The 19,195-nt window shown below is 41.8% G+C and overlaps 2 protein-coding genes and 1 long non-coding RNA gene across 3 annotated transcripts; all 3 read left to right on the forward strand.

Annotated features, from left to right (window-relative positions):
• The first annotated feature begins 700 nt into the window (after window positions 1–700).
• EAPP (E2F associated phosphoprotein) lies at window positions 701–11,961 on the forward strand. Its single transcript, XM_083509892.1, has 6 exons — window positions 701–857; window positions 2,805–2,986; window positions 4,144–4,242; window positions 7,974–8,097; window positions 9,869–9,991; window positions 11,328–11,961. Exons 1-6 carry the CDS (start codon window positions 784–786, stop codon window positions 11,602–11,604), a joined length of 879 nt encoding a protein of 292 aa, XP_083366018.1. The 5' UTR covers window positions 701–783; the 3' UTR covers window positions 11,605–11,961.
• On the forward strand, window positions 4,814–7,965 carry LOC310710571. The gene is made up of 3 exons (XR_014528132.1): window positions 4,814–6,243; window positions 6,583–7,470; window positions 7,804–7,965. It is a non-coding gene; the product is annotated as an uncharacterized lncRNA (long non-coding RNA).
• Window positions 11,962–13,349: 1,388 nt separating the features above from the next.
• On the forward strand, window positions 13,350–18,936 carry SPTSSA (serine palmitoyltransferase small subunit A). Its single transcript, XM_083511062.1, has 2 exons — window positions 13,350–13,542; window positions 17,747–18,936. Exons 1-2 carry the CDS (start codon window positions 13,440–13,442, stop codon window positions 17,848–17,850), a joined length of 207 nt encoding a protein of 68 aa, XP_083367188.1. The 5' UTR covers window positions 13,350–13,439; the 3' UTR covers window positions 17,851–18,936.
• Window positions 18,937–19,195: the final 259 nt, after the last annotated feature.

The following is a 19,195-nucleotide window of genomic DNA, read 5'->3' on the forward strand; positions in this document are numbered from 1 at the left end:
TTCTCAATTACTCAGAACGTTGATGTCTATGTACCGCTGAATTCACAGAAAGATTGCAAAGTAACAGCAAGAAAACATGATCAGTGCACAGTGAAGCATATAGGTATCAGTCACAATTAAATATACGTCACGATATCCACACAGGAAGCGTGGAAAGTGTTTCACTCATCGAGAAACGCTTACTCGACATGAAAAAACCCGCACAAGTGAGAAACCATTTACATGTATGGTGTGTGGAAAGTGAACCTTTCTAGTGGGCTAGGAGCAGCACACTGCAATAAGTGAAATGATTAAGTTGCATATCAATGCTTATCTCCAAACGATGCATCTGTCAAGATATGAACGTGGGCATCCTATCCCATAAAGCACCGGAGAAGATGGGATTTAACTGCGCTTGGCGAGGAAAAACTGAGCTTGCTGCAATCCTCTCTTCTATCAAACGATGGAAGTTCACAGCAGTCCCGTCCTCTTTTACATTGGTAATCACAGGAGCGGGGAAAACCGATCCCAGCGTTTGGAACTTGTCGTGGATAGATGAATCCTGCCGACAGCACGTGCCATGAGACGGTCACCCTTTGAGCAGATCGGGTGGCACAAAACCGGACGCCGGAACGCCCAGTGCTGCTGGCCGGGTCCCCTGGAACGCTCGGTGTAAGCGTTGTAGGAGGTCGGACGAAGAACCAGCGCCAAGCTTGCCGGAACCGGAAGAGACGGGGAAAGCATTTCCTGATGGACCGAGGTGGCAGGAAGCGGGTAGGGACCGCTTGTTAGGAAGGGGCCGCCATGAGTCGACTGCGGGAGGAGGATGACCCTTATGTGATCGAGGAACCGAGCGATGAGGAGCCGGCGCAGAGCAGGTCTAGAGAGAGATATATATAGGGTGTTTGCGGGGGTGGGGATTAGTGTGGACGTAAATGGACGTCTGAAGGGGGGTGGAGTTTCCTCCTCCTGCTCTCTCCGTACGTTAATATGGATAATATCTCTGAAATCGCTCAGAAAGAAGTGGTCGGGATGTTCTATCTTCACCTGCGTTTTGGTTTGGTAAAACTCCCCTCCGTTTGAGATCTCTAAATATTTCTTTATGGATCAATTTTTTTAAAAATTGAAACGGGCTTGAAGTTTCAGGAATCACCCCTCGGTGTTATTTTGGGGAAATCGGCACGCTATTCTTTCCTTCTGTTGTAACCAGCGCTTTTTTTCTAAAAAAAATGTTTAGGGATACTCTCATTTTCCTACTCATATTGAAATACTGCCCCTCAATGAGGCCAAACTTAGATTCACAAAATGTTTAGGCCGTGTGCGTACCCCTGTGTCCCCCCAGAAAAAAAGCACTGGTTGTAACAGTTCTCAGGGTCAGCTTTGTATCCACTTAAATAAAGATTACTGTTTATTAAATTTACAAAAATGAGTAGGTAGAGTCTGGGTATTATCAAATTTACATGTACACACACACACACAAACACACACACACACATTTCTCCAGTGACTTCCATGTTCTGTTTCCCCCTGTAGAAATAGCGAAACATGGGTGTTTCCATGGCTCCATAACTATTATTTTTCCGTTTAGTAGCCATTTAACCTAGACTGTGAGCGAATGCTTGTTGTTGTTTATTCGTTTAGTCATGCACAAAGAGTCGGACACGACTAAACAAATAAACAACAACAAGTGAGCGAATGCACTGTGTGGAGCTTTTATCCCTTAATAAGAGGAGGGGTGTGTGCTTCCCAGCTGCTAGGTGAAGCAACTTAAAATAGAGCTGAGACTATGGAGTCAGGTGGGTACCTGACATACAAGCAACCTTTACAATCCTGTAAAATGTATCTGGGGATGCAGCTGACCTAGATGGGTAGGCAGGCTGAGGTGCCAGACACCAGATTCTAGACCACATCTAGACAGATAGATAGGAAAGTGTAAATGAGATCTACTGTGTGCTCAGGAGCACTTTGTCTTAGGTCCTAAAAAAAAGATTATTTTGTGTGTGTTGGGAGGAAGGCAACTGAACAAACTCAAGTGGAGGTGATGAGATTATTGCAGACAAACAGGAACAACGACTTTGATGACTTTAATTGGCAAGGTCTAGTACAGGCATAGGCAGACTTGGCCCTCCAGTTGTTTTGGGACTATAATTCCCATCATCCCTGACCACTGGTCCTGTTAGCTAGGGATCATGGGAGTTGTAGTCCCAAAAAACATCTGGAGGGCCGAGTTTGCCTATGCCTGGTCTTAGTACCTTAGCCTTCTTTACTTTCCTAATAATAAACCAGATGCCAGATTTGGCCACTGATATTAATGAGCTTAAAAACACAACTCTCTGCTGGGTTGTGGTTTGTTGTTAATATACAAAGCAATTTACCTGTATCACACTCCCTGTTTACCTTCATCAATCTGCTGGAGCCTGTCTTCACATGCAGGGGAAGGCCCTAACTTACTGAAAGTTTGAGATTGCTTACCCGCACTTGGTTTAGCCAGCCAATTGAAGCCATTCCTGAAGTGTGGCTGCTGTTGAATGCTGACAGCTTCTAGGAGGCACAGGTGAGAGCTGAGTGCAGGGTGGAGGACCAAAGGTGTCCCCCACCAGATGTACCCCCAACACTCCATACACCCCAGTTGTCACTGTGTACAGTGTATAGTACACACACCTAACTTTTTTGCTATCGAGTTAATATCAGTAAATTTCTTCAATTCTAAGTTAAAAAAAATCATTTTCTCAGTATTTAAAAAGAACCCTGCTTTTGTTGTGCCTATAATAGACTTGCCACATTTATCTTGAAATGACAATCTTCAATATTTTATCATCTTTTAGCTCTGAGGATGAAGTAGATGTGCTCCTACATGGCACCCCTGATCAGAAGCGCAAACTAATCAGGGAATGTCTGACTGGAGAAAGTGAATCTTCAAGTGAAGATGAATTCCAAAAGGAAATGGAAGCAGAACTGGACTCCACCATGAAAAATATAGAGGGCAAGTGGAAATCGCAGCTAACAGGTAAATCTCTAAACTGGGGGGAAATAGGAGCTTGCTGACAGCTCTCTTCCTGCACCTCTTATGCTGGACTGTTGTCAATTTTGTGCTGCTGCTTCAGTTCACTCCCCTCCCCCTTTAGAGGCTTTACAGACAAATCCATCCCCTTCAGGCCACCTTCTCCAGCCTGGTGCCCTCCCAATGTTTTGCACTACAATTCCCATTATCCCTTACCATTGAACCACTGAGAGCCAGTGTGGTGTAGTGGTTAAGAGCAGTAGTCTCGTAATCTGGGAAACCGGGTTCGATTCCCCGCTCCTCCACATGCAGCTGCTGGGTGACCTTGGGCCAGTCACACTTCTCTGAAGTCTCTCAGCCCCACTCACCTCACAGAGTGTTTGTTGTGGGGGAGGAAGGGAAAGGAGAATGTTAGCCGCTTTGAAACTCCTTAAAGGGAGTGAAAGGCGGGATATCAAATCCAAACTCTTCTTCTGCTGCTTCTTATCCCTTACCATTGACCATGCTGGCTAAGGGCTAATGGCAGTTGTAGTCCAAAGACCTGGAGGTGGACAACAGGTTGGAGAAGGTTGCCTTACAGCACTTAATTCAGGATGTGTGAGGTGCTTCTGATGAGAAACAAGGGAGACATAAAGCACCTCATGCCTAGTTTCAAAGAAGAGGATTTTCTCATTTTGAGTGAAGTACAGTGGTACCTCAGGTTAAGTACTTAATTCGTTCCGGAGGTCTGTTCTTAACCTGAAACTGTTCTTAACCTGAAGCACCACTTTAGCTAATGGGGCCTCCTGCTGCCGCTGCGCCACCAGAGCACGATTTCTGTTCTCATCCTGAAGCAAAGTTCTTAACCTGAAGCACTATTTCTGGGTTAGCGGAGTCTGTAACCTGAAGCGTATGTAACCTGAAGCGTATGTAACTTGAGGTACCACTGTATAAAGAAGTTTAACCTGTGTAGTCAGAGTCTCATTGGAGTGCAGTGGCTAATATCGGAATGCGAGCTATAAATTCCTACTCATCTCTGAAGCAGCACTGCAGGGCTCTTGTATGCAAGGAATTTACTCCCAGGTAAGTGTGTGCAGGCCTGCAGCCTAAGAGAAAATGTAGATCTCTTTCTGTATAGTGATCCCATGTTGACTACATATTTTGTGTTACGTTTTGTGACTCAGGCAGTACATCTAATGCTGGACAATCTGGGACAGGTTCCCCTGCAAAGTACTACGATGATATTTATTTTGATTCTGATTCAGAGGATGAAGACAAAGTAGGTAAATAACTGCAATTATTATTTACTGCCATTATTATTGCTTCCTGCATCAAATTTCACTTCTGCTTTTGGTGTATTTCCTTTATCCACAAGATTTCCAATGAATGGGCTCTCAAAAGGTAATAATATGCTGACGCTTTGACTTGTTTGTAACGTACCGTATTTTTCCGTGTATAAGACTAGGTCCCCCCCTAAAAATAATGTCAAAAATTAGGGGGCATCTTATACATGGGGCCATCTCCCTGTCGCGTATTCCACGCGGCGTTTTCAGCGAAACACTAAGAGTTCCAGGTTTTTCAGTGCATTCCTTTTTTAATGTGAGCTATATACAGGCGTTTACAAAAGAAACAGTCCATACAGAGTACTTACAAACGAATACTCTCCACCACAGCACCACCACACTACAGCACAACCACCACACCCCCTGTTAAACAGACTTTCCTTTTTAAAACAGGTGATAGCCAATTACACTAATCACACTCCTGCTGAGTCACTCTGACCCAGCAGAGTATTGCATCATCCTGTTGAAGCCTGCAGACTTATCCAGTATCCTGCAAATCCCAACACTCCCCCCATTTTCTTAAATCTGAGTCCCCCAAAATAGGGATCATCTTATACATGGGGGTGTCCTGCAGATGGAAAAATACGGTATATTTTTAATTGTTGGCAGAAGCAGTTAACTGTCAGCGCCTGTCTTATCTGCACAGGGAATATTCCACATTTATTCTCTGAAGTTGCTACCACAGAGAAAGAAGCAATCTCAACATTCGCACTGATGTTGGCTTTTTACACATACTGTCACAAAATGTATCAATGTAGTTTACTGTTGTTATATTAAGACCGTTACCCATGCTACACCATGCTTTGAGACAAAATTTCATTTATTTGTAATTAGAAATAAATATTTAACAATATATAATTACATGTTGTTTTGTGATTAATCACTATGCTTTAATTATGTTCAATTTGTAACAATAAAAATACATCCTGCATATCAGATATTTACATTACGATTCATAATAGTAGCAAAATTATAGTTATGAAGTAGCAATGAAAATAATTTTATGGTTGGGGGTCACCACAATATGAGGAACTGTATTAAAGGGTCGCAGCATTTGGAAGGTTGAGAACCACTGCCTTAAAGAGATCTTCAGGCAAATGTAGGAATTCCTCCTGCTGTAGTAAACTAACTACATGAAGCCACTAAATAAGCTAATGCCTCGCATGACGGACGCTATTTGGTGTCAAGGCAGCTGACCTTGTGATTGAGACTACTAAATGCCTTCATTCTTCTAGAAAGATGAATGAATTTCCTGCATCCTCACACACCATGGTAAATGTCCTCCTTGCGTTTGCTTAGTCATTGGTCTCTGGAAATCAATTGTACTTTATCCCAAGTCACATAATCACCTCAGCTTAATAAGCAGAGATAAAGATGAGCTTTTTGTCCTGACACATGACCACTTTGCTCTTTCTCTCGTCGTACAAGCAATGAACCCAAAACACCTCTAATTAACATAGTTTCCCAGTTAAAATAAAAAGGGAATCTAGTTAATTAGAGGCTTCTTGGGTTTATATCTCAAGAAGCAAAAGGGATTGTGTGTGTGGACAAAAGGCTTTTTCATACTTTGTCTTTTAAAGCCAATATATGATTATCTGACTACAGCTAGATAAGATAGTATATTTAGAAATGTAGAATGGGTTGTAATAAAATATTTATCTGCAATATTGCATTCATTGTTGTGGCAGGAGTATTACTATTTTTAGATTCTTGACAAATGCCTCTACCAAATCTTTACATTCTACATAAATGGCATAATTTCATAAGTATTCCACATTTCATAGAATTGTAGTGTTGTAGTCATCTAGGCCAACCCCCTGCGACGCAGGAATCTTTTACCCAGAGTGGGGCTCAAACCCATGACCTTGAGATTAAATCTCTTGCTCTATGGACTGAACTAACTCCTGTGGTAATAAATGTGATAATAAAAAGAGATGCCCAGTACAGTGGTGCCCCGCAAGACGAATGCCTCGCAAGATGAAAAACTCGCTAGACGAAAGGGTTTTGCAGTTTTTGAGCTGCTTCGCAAGACGAATTTCCCTATGGGCTTGCTTCGCAAGACGAAAACGTCTTGCAAGTTTGTTTCCTTTTTCTTAACACCGTTGATACAGTTGTGACTTGACTTCAAGGAGCAACTCATAGAACGCGGTGTGGTAGCCTTTTTTGAGGTTTTTGGTGATTTTTGAAGCTTTTCCAAAATTTTTCCAACACTGTGCGTCGCAAGACGAAAAATTCGCTAGACGAAAAAACTCGTGGAACGAATTAATTTCGTCTTGCGAGGCACCACTGTATGGCCTATTTTAATTTTGTTGGAAGCTGCCCAGAGTGGCTGGAGCAACCCAGTAAGATTGGTGGCATATAAATGAGATAATAACAATAATTTTCCATTGCACCAGTCTTTATGTTAAACGTGTCCTGGAAGGCAATCCTGAAACACTTTGTTCTCTGAATAGTTTATCTAAAGATCAACACAGTAGTCTTGTGTTGCATAGCAAACTTAATTAACACCTATTGCCAAAAAGGATAACCAGTTTAGTTGTGTTTAACAAGGACACATCATTTCAGTTACAAATAAGTGAAGTAAAACTTTTAACTAGCAAACACAAACTTAAATAAAATAAAAAATGGAACAAAGAAATAAAGGTATTGTGACAGTTCACTCATCTAAAATACACTCCACTTCATTAGAATGCATTGGCTCAAAATAGTACAAAAACTCCGGACTTCATTGCTTTGTTAGCACTAAAAGGAACTCAAGGAACTCAGTTTCACTGTACATCACATTTTGCTTCCAGACAGGTATAATTTCCCTGCCTCCCTTTCCTTTTAGTGTGGGTATTGTGACCAAATTGTCATGCTTGCTTTCTTCTGGCTTTTGGAAAATTTACGGATCCTTTTACTCTTTAGATCAAGGTGTTTGAGCAGTAAGATTTGCTGCCTGCTTATATTGCACTTTTGCTGTCTGAAGCAGCAACCATAGATTCTTCCACTTTCATTTCAAGTAATAAACCAATCATTCTTCATTCCTCTTGTGTTTGAATTTCTTCTGGGCACAAGGTTAAGGGTAAACGCATATTCGTAACAAACAAACGTTATAACTCTGTCGAAAAAACCTAAAACCTCTTAGCTTAATATTGGGAGTGTGCATAGGAAGATACACACACGTGGGTTCAGATGTACAGTGGTGCCCCGCAAGACGAATGCCTCGCAAGACGGAAAACCCGCTAGACGAAAGGGTTTTCCGTTTTTGAGCTGCTTCGCAAGACGATTTTCCCTATGGGCTTGCTTTGCAAGACGAAAACGTCTTGCGAGTGTTCCGATTTTTTTCCCACTCCCCCCCCCCTTTTTCTAAGCCACTAATAGCCTTTTAGCCGCTAATCCGCTAAGCCTTTAATAGCCGCTAAACCGCTAATCCACTAAGCCGCTAATAGGGTTGCTTCGCAAAACGAAGAAACCGCTAGACGAAGAGACTCGCGGAACAGATTAATTTCGTCTTGCGAGGCACCACTGTACATCTTGTAACAGCTTCAGGCTTCATTCGCCCAACTCATGGCAGTGCCATTCACCTTATTAGCATGCAACTTTTGCAAGGGAGGCTCATTACCAAATATGCTTCTTAGTCATGTTCTTTGGGGTGTGTGTTCTAACTGTATCTGTGTGAACTTGAACAGCTGCTCCAGAAACCAGGAAAAAAAGGAAACATCAGCAGCGCCGAATTCCAACTAATGATGAGTTGTTCTATGACCCAGAAGAAGACAACAGAGACCAGGCGTGGGTGGACAGGAAGAGACGGGGGTAAGAAACTGAGCATTTAATTTGAGTCATGAGAATACTCGTCTTTGTGGTCTTGCACTCAGGTTCTGCTTCTGGGCTTCCCATAGGCATTTGGTTGGCCACTGTGGGAACAGGATGGTGGACTAAATAGTAATAATAATAATTTATTATTTATACCCTGCCCATCTGGCTGGGTTTCCCCAGCCACTCTGGACGGCTTCCAACAGAACACTAAAATACTATAACCTATTAAACATCAAAAGCTTCCCTAAACATGGCTGCCTTCAGATGTCTTCTAAAAGTCTGGTAGTTGTTTTTCTCTCTGACATCTGGTGGGAGGGTGTTCCACAGGGTGGGTGCCACTACCGAGAAGGCCCTCTGCCTGGTTCCCTGTAACTTGGCTTCTCGCAGCGAGGGAACCACCGGAAGGCCCTCAGAGCTGGACCTCAGTGTCCTCAGATAGGCCTTTGGTCTGATCCAGCAGGCTGCCTTTAACGTTTACACATTCCTGATTTTCTGACATTGTTACAGCTTTGTTTCTTATTATATGGATATCAAACGAGCCTTAATGCTCAGTTTCCCACCTGCACATTTCTCTAAAGTGAGTGGGAATTATCACATTCTCATACTATGTTGCAAATAAAAATCATTTATTGACTGTTGTTAGATTGTTTAGTAATTGAACAAATGGTACTCCTGCAAGGCACTCTATGAAAAAATTCCACTCAAAACATTTGATGGGATGGGATCATGAGGAACTTAAGACTTTTTAAAAAATAAATATTTTTATTGAAAAATTTCAACATAGAATACAATAAAAGTCAAACTAATCTAAAGGAATAACATCAGCTATATCATATTACATAGCTACTTATCAATCTGCCAGACATGTATGGGGAACTTAAGTCTGATTAGCATTTACCTGCAGCTTGGTGGAAGCTTTTTCTTCTGGGTCCCTTCAAGTGTAAGCATTGGCTTTCCTTTTGAACAATCAAGCAACATGATCATTGGCTCTGCCTGTGTGGGCACCACCCATGTCAGCACTTTTTTCATGGTGGTGTCTATATATGTTCCTGGAGTGATGTGGAGTTGCCCTGTATTTGGCATTAACATACCAGTTTGTCCCTGTGTGTGTGAAATAATCTGAAATATTATTATTATTTCCCCCCCCTATTATGTTTTTTACTGTAATTTTACAGATGTTAGCCACCCTGAGCCTGGCTCTGGCTGGGGAGGGCAGGGTATAAATAAAATTTATTATTATTATTATATAAGCAATGTGGTTAAAATAGGGTGAGATACAGGACTATAGCGATAATGCATGCAAGCTTTTAATTTGGGGGTTGTCATTTTGGAGCAGGATCTTGTAATCATGTGTCTAGGATTGACAACAAAAATGGACTTTTATCAGCTATTACGTAGTAGTTTGAAGACCTTAATATTCTGAGTACATTTGAACACACTTTCTGTAAACATCAACTTCATTTGGATACCTACTCAAACAACTGGAGGGCATATACGGATCTGTTTGTCTAAATTAAGATGGATGTATTGATGTTTATCATAGTGAATATGAACTAGCAATTTTGTTTTGTTTTCTCCCCCTTTTGTAGTGGTGTTTTAAAAAAAAATCAAAAAGAGGGGAAAATTTTTTTTAATGCGTTGGGACTGAGAACATGCAGTGCTTACGACTGTCATGCTCCTGGCATGCAGTTTTGGTATACACCAGTTTCAGTAAAGATGCCTAACCAGCAAGAATGCTTCTCCTGACCTATAATATACTGTCTTGTAGGTATCATAGGTTAAGAAGTCTTCACTCACAACAGCCACAAGCCAAACTTCCTGCCATTCCCAGCAGTGACGCTGTTTTGAATTGTCCTGCATGCATGACCACACTGTGCCTTGACTGCCAGAGGTAATATTTCAGCCTTAAGAAACTTGTGATTTAGGTACAGCAATCACAGATGAGATAAGCTAGTGTTTGTTCATACAGCAACCCTGTAATTTCAACTGTCTCTGTCCGGTTTTCATGAACTTGCCTTTCATTAACTAGGATGTTGGTCATAATATTGTCTCCATGTTTAAAGAGAGGTAAATTCAGGGCTGGATTTAGGTTTGATAAGGCCCTAAGCTACTGAAGGTAATGGGGCCCTTTATATGTCCATCTGTCCTTTGTTGCTGTTTTTTGTGTTGAATATATGCTATATGGTAATTTATGGACCTAATAGGTATCTAAAGCCATTTGCACATAACAAATAGGAGCCTACACAACACAAAACACGGTTGCATATGTAGGTTTTATTTTATTTGTTTTTTATCTTCTATTTTGGAAATGTACATCCAGGGTTTTTTCCCTTTAATTTTTTTGGGGGGCCCCAAGAGAGTGGGGCCCTACATTATAGCTTGTTTAGCTTATATGTAAATCCGGCACTGGTTGTCAAACACTGGGGAAGAGGGAAAGGATTCCCCCCCCCCCTGGAAATACATGTACAGTTTTTGTTCAGCAGATTTACCTTGTCTCGGCGAAACATTGATTTCCAGCATGAAGTGCTTCCTTTTTTGTGCTTCTCTTTTTAAATTTAATAATAAAAGCCAGCTTTAAATAGATTTCTGAATTTGAAAAAGCGACTTCATTCTATTGTAGCTATAACCAGATGTGCTTGGACTCCAGTGCCCATCAGCCTCAGCCAGCCTGATCAGGGATAAGGGATGATGGGAGTTGAAGTCCAACAATGTTTGGATGCCCACAGGTTAGCCACTCCTGCAATAAGCAAAGCTAAGAGCTTTAACTTTGGCTTGTTGTTGCTAATTGGGACCAGATTAATTTGAGGCACTTTGGTTGGGATTTTTTGGGGGGGTGTGTGTGAGGTAGAATAGGCCCATCTATTGCTAAATGTCACAGAGGTTATAGTGGAAAACCACTAGAAAACTATAGGGAGACAGTGACAAAATGGTTATTATTCTGACACAAACTTTCAGTGATAACAGTCGGCTTCATCAGATAGAACAGTTTGTTGACTATTAAGGGCCATGTCAAATAAGCCAGATAGTTTTTAACAAGCTTCATACTCTTTATCTTTTTCTGGCTATGCTATCATGGTTATTCTACTGGAATTCAGACATATCTCTTTCATCTTTGCTTCTTAAATCTGCAGATCTCCTGGATTCAGGATATGTAGGGTTACCAATTTTGTAATATTTTTATCAGCAACAGATTATTGCATTCCCATTTCTTTTCTTCTTTTTTTCAGGCACGAATCATACAGAACTCAGTACAGAGCAATGTTTGTCATGAATTGCACCGTTATCAAAGAAGAGATTCTGAAATACAAAGGTCCATTGAACAAAAAGACAAAGAGAGGGCACAAGAAAATTAAACAGAGTAGTGAATCCATCGCTAGTCAGGAAAAACAGGAAGAGGAGGAGATATATCATCCAGTAAAATGTACTGAATGTTCAACAGAAGTGGCTGTCTTAGATAAGGATGAAGTCTTTCATTTTTTCAATGTTCTAGCAAGCCACTGCTAAGATGCAGCATTTTGCATTGGGTTAATTTTGCATAAAAATTCAAAAGCCAAGGACTGTTCTGTTTCATTTGTATCATCTATTAATCTGATGTAAAAATTGTATCCTTGCCACACACCCTGTATTGGTAAAGCAGGTGAACTTTAGTTATGTATATAGTTCATGTTTTTAGAACAGTTTCTTATGTATATAAATATTTTTATCCTGCTATTTAGAATTAAAATGTTCTGATCTTGGGGGAATTTAGACCATAGTCTGTGGCGTGGCTGCCTGATAATGTTGCTATAAGCATTACTGTAAGAGTTGAGCTTTAGTTTGTGTAAATCAGATATTGGTAGCACTAAACTCTGTTCAATATTTGTTTTTTTGTTTTCCATTCTTTATTCACCCCAATATTTTGGAAACCCTGTGTACTTGCTACAATTTCTTGCTATAATTTAAGGTTTGCCATCTTGTTCTCATAGCAAGACTGCCTTCTCTAACATCAAAAAGCTGAACACCTTCCTAAAAGCGGCATCCGTATATCAAGTAAAAACAATCACAGATGTGTTCGTGGTTTCTTACCTATCAAACTCTTGTCATTTAAGTCCTTTTCTATAGGCTGTGTAAAAACTATAATTTAAACACATTTGAATGTGTTATAAAATGCAGACTAGTTGGTAGAATTTATTGCTGAAATGCTATTGTAAAATAAAAATAAAAAATTGCAGCTTTCCCTGGAATAAATAATATGTAGAAGTGATAGAAGTATTACCGTCTTTTAGGTTCCAGGTGAAAACTTTTATTCTTGACTGTATACTTCAGCTGTATGTTTATTTCGGCTGTGATTGAGTTAGTGCAGCCTCTTTTATTTATTTCATAAAAATTATACACTGTTTGATTGTAACAAGCCCTCAAAGTAGTTTACAAAAAGATAAAACCAACGGAGTCAAGAAAAAATTGCAATATTTTAAAACATAACAGAAAGTTAAACTACTAAAACATTAAAATTCACCTCAGCTTTCTAAGGATCTATCTGTTCATTGAATACTTTGCCTTACGATCTTTTGTGAACTGCCTTGGAAATTAGTAATTTGAAGGTTTTAATAGATTTTGGAATTGTGTTATCCATCGTTTGGAAGGTGGAGCAAAACCAATGGATTCAAGTGAGAAGAAAAGCAATTCCAACTAAACATCAGGAAGAACTTGACAGAGCTGTTTGACATTGGAAGAGACTCCCAAGAGAGGTGGTGGAACTTCCTTCCTTGGAGATTTTTAAGCAGAGGTTGGGGGGGGGCACCTGTCATGTATGATCTGGTTGAGATTCCTGCCTTGTCAGAGGTTGGGACCGGATGACCCTTGGCATCCCTTCCAATTCTTTTAAGATTCCATGACAGGTGGGCTATTGGCCTAATCCAGGAGGCTCTGGGAGAAGTTCCGAGCCTCGCAGCTCCAAGAAAGTTGCGCAAGTTTGCAGAGTCGAAGCCTCAAGCGCAACAGGCGCTTTCTTTCCCCGCGCTCCGACGCAACCCTGCCTCAGAAGCAGGCCTCATGCATAGGTAAGGCGAGGGGCGCTCTTGCAAAAGGCAGCTGCAAGCGGCGGCCTCAAGGGCGGCGAATCGGCGGAGGCGGAACTTTGCGTAGGTCGCCCCGGGCGCCAGAGCGGGGCGGGGGGGTTGGGTTAGGCCCGGCCTGGTGGGGCGGGCCGAGGAGCGACTGAGCCAATCGGCGGAGGAAGCTGGGCTTCCCTGCCTCTTGGCCGCCTCCCCTCGGCCGCCTTTCCGCCTCTCTTTTCGAGCGGGTGCGTCTCTCTCTCGGGGCGGTGCACTCTGACGCGCGGAAGCGCTGCTGCCGGCGAGATGGCGCTGAGCTCGGCCTGGAAGCAGATGTCGTGGCTCTATTACCAGTACCTGCTGGTCACCGCGCTCTACATGCTGGAGCCTTGGGAACGGACGGTGTTCAGTATCCTTTCTGGTGCGCTTGAAGGGGGAGCCGTGAGGGGAAAGGGCGCCGCCGTCGCCGGGAAAGTTCGCGGTGAACTGGGCGCGGGCTGGGCAGGGCGCCGGCGGGAGGGGAAGGCAAAGGACGGCCCGGGGGAGGGAACGGCCTCCTGGCTTCGGCCGAGAGGGAAGGCCCCTGGGCTCCCGAGGACGCCCGAGGTGCGCAGCTAGCCGGGAGGGACTTGGGCCTGAGGGCATAGTGGTCGGAGCCGTCCTGCACAATTCAGGTTGGCGGGAATAAATGTATGTCTATTTATGGGAATGTCGGCCAGGCCTGTTCCTTCCTGGTCGTGGCAAAACTGAAGGCGCGTTTATCAATCATTCCATCTCCCTCTCTCGCTCCTCTTTCTCTCCGCCCTACCCTCGCAGCTCCCCATTTGCCCCCTTTCGGTGCACTTTTTACTTCGCCGTTGCTCTGGGGTTTTGTTTCGTTTTGGTTTTTTTGCAGGCGCTTGCTGCTGCTGTAGCCAACAAGTGACTGCTGACGTCTTTTTCGCCAAGCTCTGCTTAGGATGGATTCATCTAAGGCTCAGCGTTTTGCATTGTGTATTTGCGGTTTTGAGGCTGTTTTAGAGGACTTGTGCAAGTTTCACCTAGAGCTCCCTGCGAATGATGGAGAAAAGGCAGTTCTGGTCAACGGATCCTTGGGATCCGCCTTAGCCAGGTGTGCTCTGGAGAAATGAGGACTTAAGTAATTGAAGTGGTTCTGCACGACCCCTTAAATTTGTCAGTGACTTGAGAGAAGGGATTTAAACAGAGAGGGGTGGGGTTTTGTGTTTGTTTGTTTTTGAAGGTAAGAGGCTTCATGTAGCTTGGGATGCTGTGTTAAACCTCTTTGGGGAGCTGTTAGAAGGTGGTGTTAGGTCACTGGGTGGATGGCTGTGCAGCTGAGCATTTATGTAGCTGTGGCCTGGGACTATAAAGCATTTGGGTCTGGGCAATTGTGTTTCAGAGCTAGGGAAAAATGAAAAACAAGATACGCTGCTTGTTGTAGCTGCTTGTGAATGGATTTGAGGGTGGTTTATCACATAAGTGTGGTGGGCAATTGGGGCTGTAGGATCGTGGTTTCCTGTAGGGATTTCATTTCAAAGTGAGGCTGAGAATTTGTTGTGAAGAAAAGCTGTTATCTTTCATGATAACTTTTGTGTGATTCATGAGAGATCAAGGCAAACAGATGAAGGGTATATATTTCTTATATGTTACTGTTTATATGCCAGAAACAAGGTCCAGAGTCCTTCCTTGCTCGCTATGTGCTATGATTGTGAATAATAAGGACACACTAAGCTGTGTTGCCAGTCAGAGTAACAATACAGTGGGACCTTGTTTCTCAAACTTAATCTGTTCTGGAAGCCTGTTCCAAACCCAAAACCAAGGTGTGCTTTCCCATAGAAAGTAATGCAAAATGGATTAATCTGTTCCAGACTTTTTAAAACAACCCCTAAAACAGCAATTTAACATGAATTTTACTATCTTACGAGACCATAGATCCATAAAATTAAAGTAATAAACAATGTACTGTAGTCACACAATCAATCAATCAATCAGTAGCTGAACTGGGTTCTACACAGTCTCAAAAACAAAAAGAACCACAAAAACGCAAAATAAATAGCAAAAACAGACAGTCCTCAGACACTCAAAACAGAAGTGTGGCATTCAAAATGGAAGTGTGGCACTCAAATTGGAAGCATGATACTCAAAATGGAGCATGTTCGGCTTCTGAATAAAGTTCGCAAACTGGAACACTTCTGGGTTTGCAGTGTTTGGATTCCAAGTTGTTTGAGAACCAAGGTACCACTGTATTGTGCAAGCACATTTGCAAAGCTAAGCAGGGTCAGGTATAGTTTCAAATTGGATGGGGAACTGCCTGATGAGATTCTTGTATTGCAGGGGTTGGACTAGATGACCCTCAGGCTCCCTTCCAACTCCACAATGTTATGATTCTAAGATGTGAAGTAGTATCTATTTCACAGGACTACTAGAGTCTTTATACATTCTATCCATTTGCCACTAATGAAGTAAAGTGGGAGGAACAGATTCTCCTATGAACAAGTGTTTCCTAATTTCCCTCTGATTAACTCTAGTGGGAGGGAAAATAACATTCTAGTTGTTCTGGGGTGTGTTGAGGGTGAATAGGACTGGAGGGCAAAAGGTGAAGGAGTGATGGAGCTTTCCAACATCACACCATTCCAGCTACCTATTTGTGCTTATCGTTTGTTGCTTTCCTTTTTTTACTAACAATTTTTCAAATGGTCCATTAGTTCAAATAAGAGATGATCGTTTACCACTAATTTCAGTTATGAAAGTATACAGTATTCTGTATAAAATGTTAGATATACAGTCTAGGCTCACTAGCCAATTTCCTATGTGAAATATCTTCACTAGTTTTGGTCTACAGACTACTTTGCCATTGGTATTAACACAGCATAGTCTTCATTTTTAAAAGACTTGTGCTTTCATCAGCTGGCTTTGCTGGAAGGTGAATACCACATGATTTTGGCTCCTTAACCTCCGAATTCCCTCAAACCTGTTGACCCTTACAGTCATTATTTTGCTAATGGTGATATTCTTCTGTAATATTACTGGCTTACTTTGTCATACTGATTGATAATATATCTGCAAAAATAAACATGATATGATATATACATACTATTCTGCTGTTGGTTCATAAGTTACCCAGACAAAAGTGAAATGGTTGTGTCCAACTCATATGTCCACGTGGTGCATTGCTGGACTAGCCATTTTTGGTCACAAAGAAAAGTTACAGCTTGCTTCTGGTAATTGGCAAACGAGGAGGCTCACTATATTGTCAATGTTTACTCTTTGGAATTAGTGTATTGATCAGCAACTGGTGGTTGTCCCAGATCAAATTTGGTGTCTTGATAAGTGACACCTGCTCCCCATTCTCCTCCTTTTCTTTCCCAAGTGGCTTGGAGGGCCCTGTAGTGAAGAGCTGTCCTGCTTGTTCATATTTCCCCCTTTCCTGAAGTCGGCATGGGTGGGGATAGGAAAAGCGGTTCCTTCCATTGTGTTTGTGTGCACACCTTGATCATCTTCTGTCCTTTGTGAAATACGTTTTAGCTGCCAATGTGACATACCGGTAACTCCTATCTACTTGCAGAACTCACCCATGAGTTATGTTAATGCTTCATTCAGTTCCTTTCATGAAGGAACTTGCATACTAACTAAGCTATTATGTACTGGATTCCAAACACTCTGCACTATTAATATTATTATTTTCAGGCATCCCCCCCCCTATTTACATGGGTTAAGTTCTGGGCCCTCGCATGTGTAAGTGAAATTGTGTAAAGTGGGGAACACCCTCTAAAGACCCTTTGAACTCCCTCTCTGCCACTGTCTCTTCAATCCATACCAAAAATACTATATCCAAAAATATCCACAACTAGAATTGAAGCTCTGGGGCCAGCAGGAGGCTGGAGGACACGTGGGAAAGCAGCTTCTGCTGTGGCACTAGGCCCCACACCAGCTGTTAGGTGGTCTCTTTGGGGTTTCCTCTGCTCTCACTGCTGTCCTCTTTGGGCTCCGGAGAGTATCTCTTCGCGAGCCACAAGGACTCTCTACCTATCTCTCACCGTTTCTGGGTTTGAATTGGATTATTTATTTACTTCCCACGCCACACATATATGCAGTTGCATGTGAGTCAGTTGTGTGGGGGGGTGGGAGCCTGTATTAAATTTGTACACTGCCCTTAATCAGTAGCTCTTAGGACAGTTCACAAGATAAATGTAACTTTTGTTACATTGGCCCCCAGGATTTTGAACTTAGGCCTTGTACCAACTTGAGTTCTCCCTGACAGTTGGTTTGTTCAGCCTCTTAAGTGGTGCAAAAGGAAAAGCAACTGATGAGAAATAGAAATACATATTGTGTAATTTCCTCTATTGCTAGTAGTAAGCAAATCAGGTTTTGTATATTTTTGGCCTAACTTTCAGTGTGACCTTCTGAAGAAGTCCAGAGCAGCACTCTTAATTAGTATAGTCTTCGTTACTACGCTGTTGCGCTGAGTTGCTGCCAGTTAATATTCTGTATTAGTTCAGTTGTCTATGTACAAGAATTAAATGTTCGTATGGCTTGAGACCTGGCTTTATAGCATTCTTGCAGTGTGGTTTTAATACATTGTCAATATGTGGTTTTCCTTTACTGCCATTCAGATTCCATGTTAGTATCAATCCTTGGAATGGCACTTTACACTGGCTATGTTTTCATGCCTCAGCATATTATGGCAATATTGCACTATTTTGAAATTGTGCAATGATGAAGAATGTATCAAGCAGTGACCAGTCAGAAGCTGAAGAACTGACCATCTACAATTAAGGAGTTCTACAGATGACGAGACAAGCAAGACGTGATTGTGTACACAGCTGATAGTCGCTACTAAGGGATGCAGTATGCCCTAAGTTTTGGTGGCATTTTCTTTCTTAACAAAAAATTCCTTGTATAGCAATTTGTCTATTAACATTGTGATTGTTTGTACCTTTGATATCAGTATTTTCTTAACTTTGTGACAGTCTCAGTATTACACTGTGAAAGCTTTTCTTACTGTAACTTTGAGTGCATTTTGCCTTCTATTTTTAATCAAAAATCATCTTATTAAATGGGGCTTAGAGCTTTTGCTATTGTATGGGTTATATGTGCAACTGGGTATATTTCTAGCTAACATTTTGTAAGAAAAAATGTTTAGATTCATATGGAGATGTGGATATATTCATGGAATCCTACAAAACCTTGTTTGTAAGACCTAACTCAGGTGCTTTAACTGCTATCTGGACTGTTCAACAGAATACTTAGGTATCATTCTATTTTGCTTTAGGAATAAATGGAAATGTTTTGTTCCATTTGGAGAAGAATAAGACCACTTGGCACTGCATGTATGGAACACTACTTTGTAAGGGGAAAGTGCGGGACCCAACTCCTGTCTGAACATAAAACCTTAATTTAATTTTACGCATGTCATCTGGAGTTTTGTGATAACATCTTAAAGCTGCTATTATAGCATCTAACTGTACTATACTTTTGTTTGTTTATTTCCCAAGGAGCATATTTTAATATAGACTGAGTTCAAAGACCATGTCTATGGCAGTTGGCTATAATATAATCATGTCTGTATTGTGAACTCTGTATTGTAACTGTTGTTCAAACACCCTTGAATACTTAGACCAAATGACCAAAATATAATGTTTGATGTAGACTTGAGTTTAAAACCACAGCAATAAGGAGCTGTCTACTAGGCTGAAGTCTTGTCTTAGTTTTTATAGCTTTTTCAGATTTCTATTCTGAAATGTAAGATGGCAGTTTTTAAGGTGTGGGTTCTTTTTTTTCCAAAATAAAAGCTGAAAGCAGAGTTGATGCCTAATGTGGTGGTACTTTAATTTTAGGGGGCTGTATTGCAGGATGCAGAACCTTTGGGTGTTTACATGTGGCTGATCTCTAGCTCCTACCAGCCTTAGCCAGCGTGGGGTGGGGGTGAGAGTTTTAATCCAGTAACTTCTGGAGGGACAGAGGCTCCCCATCTGCGCTGTATTGCTGTACTGGATAATACTCCTTCAACAATGTTCTAGAAAGGAGAAAGACCAGCAGCTGTGCATGGGAATACTGAGCTG

The sequence above is a fragment of the Podarcis liolepis genome (assembly GCF_965112155.1).
Source record: "Podarcis liolepis genome assembly, chromosome: 1".
Classification (NCBI taxonomy): domain Eukaryota; kingdom Metazoa; phylum Chordata; class Lepidosauria; order Squamata; family Lacertidae; genus Podarcis; species Podarcis liolepis.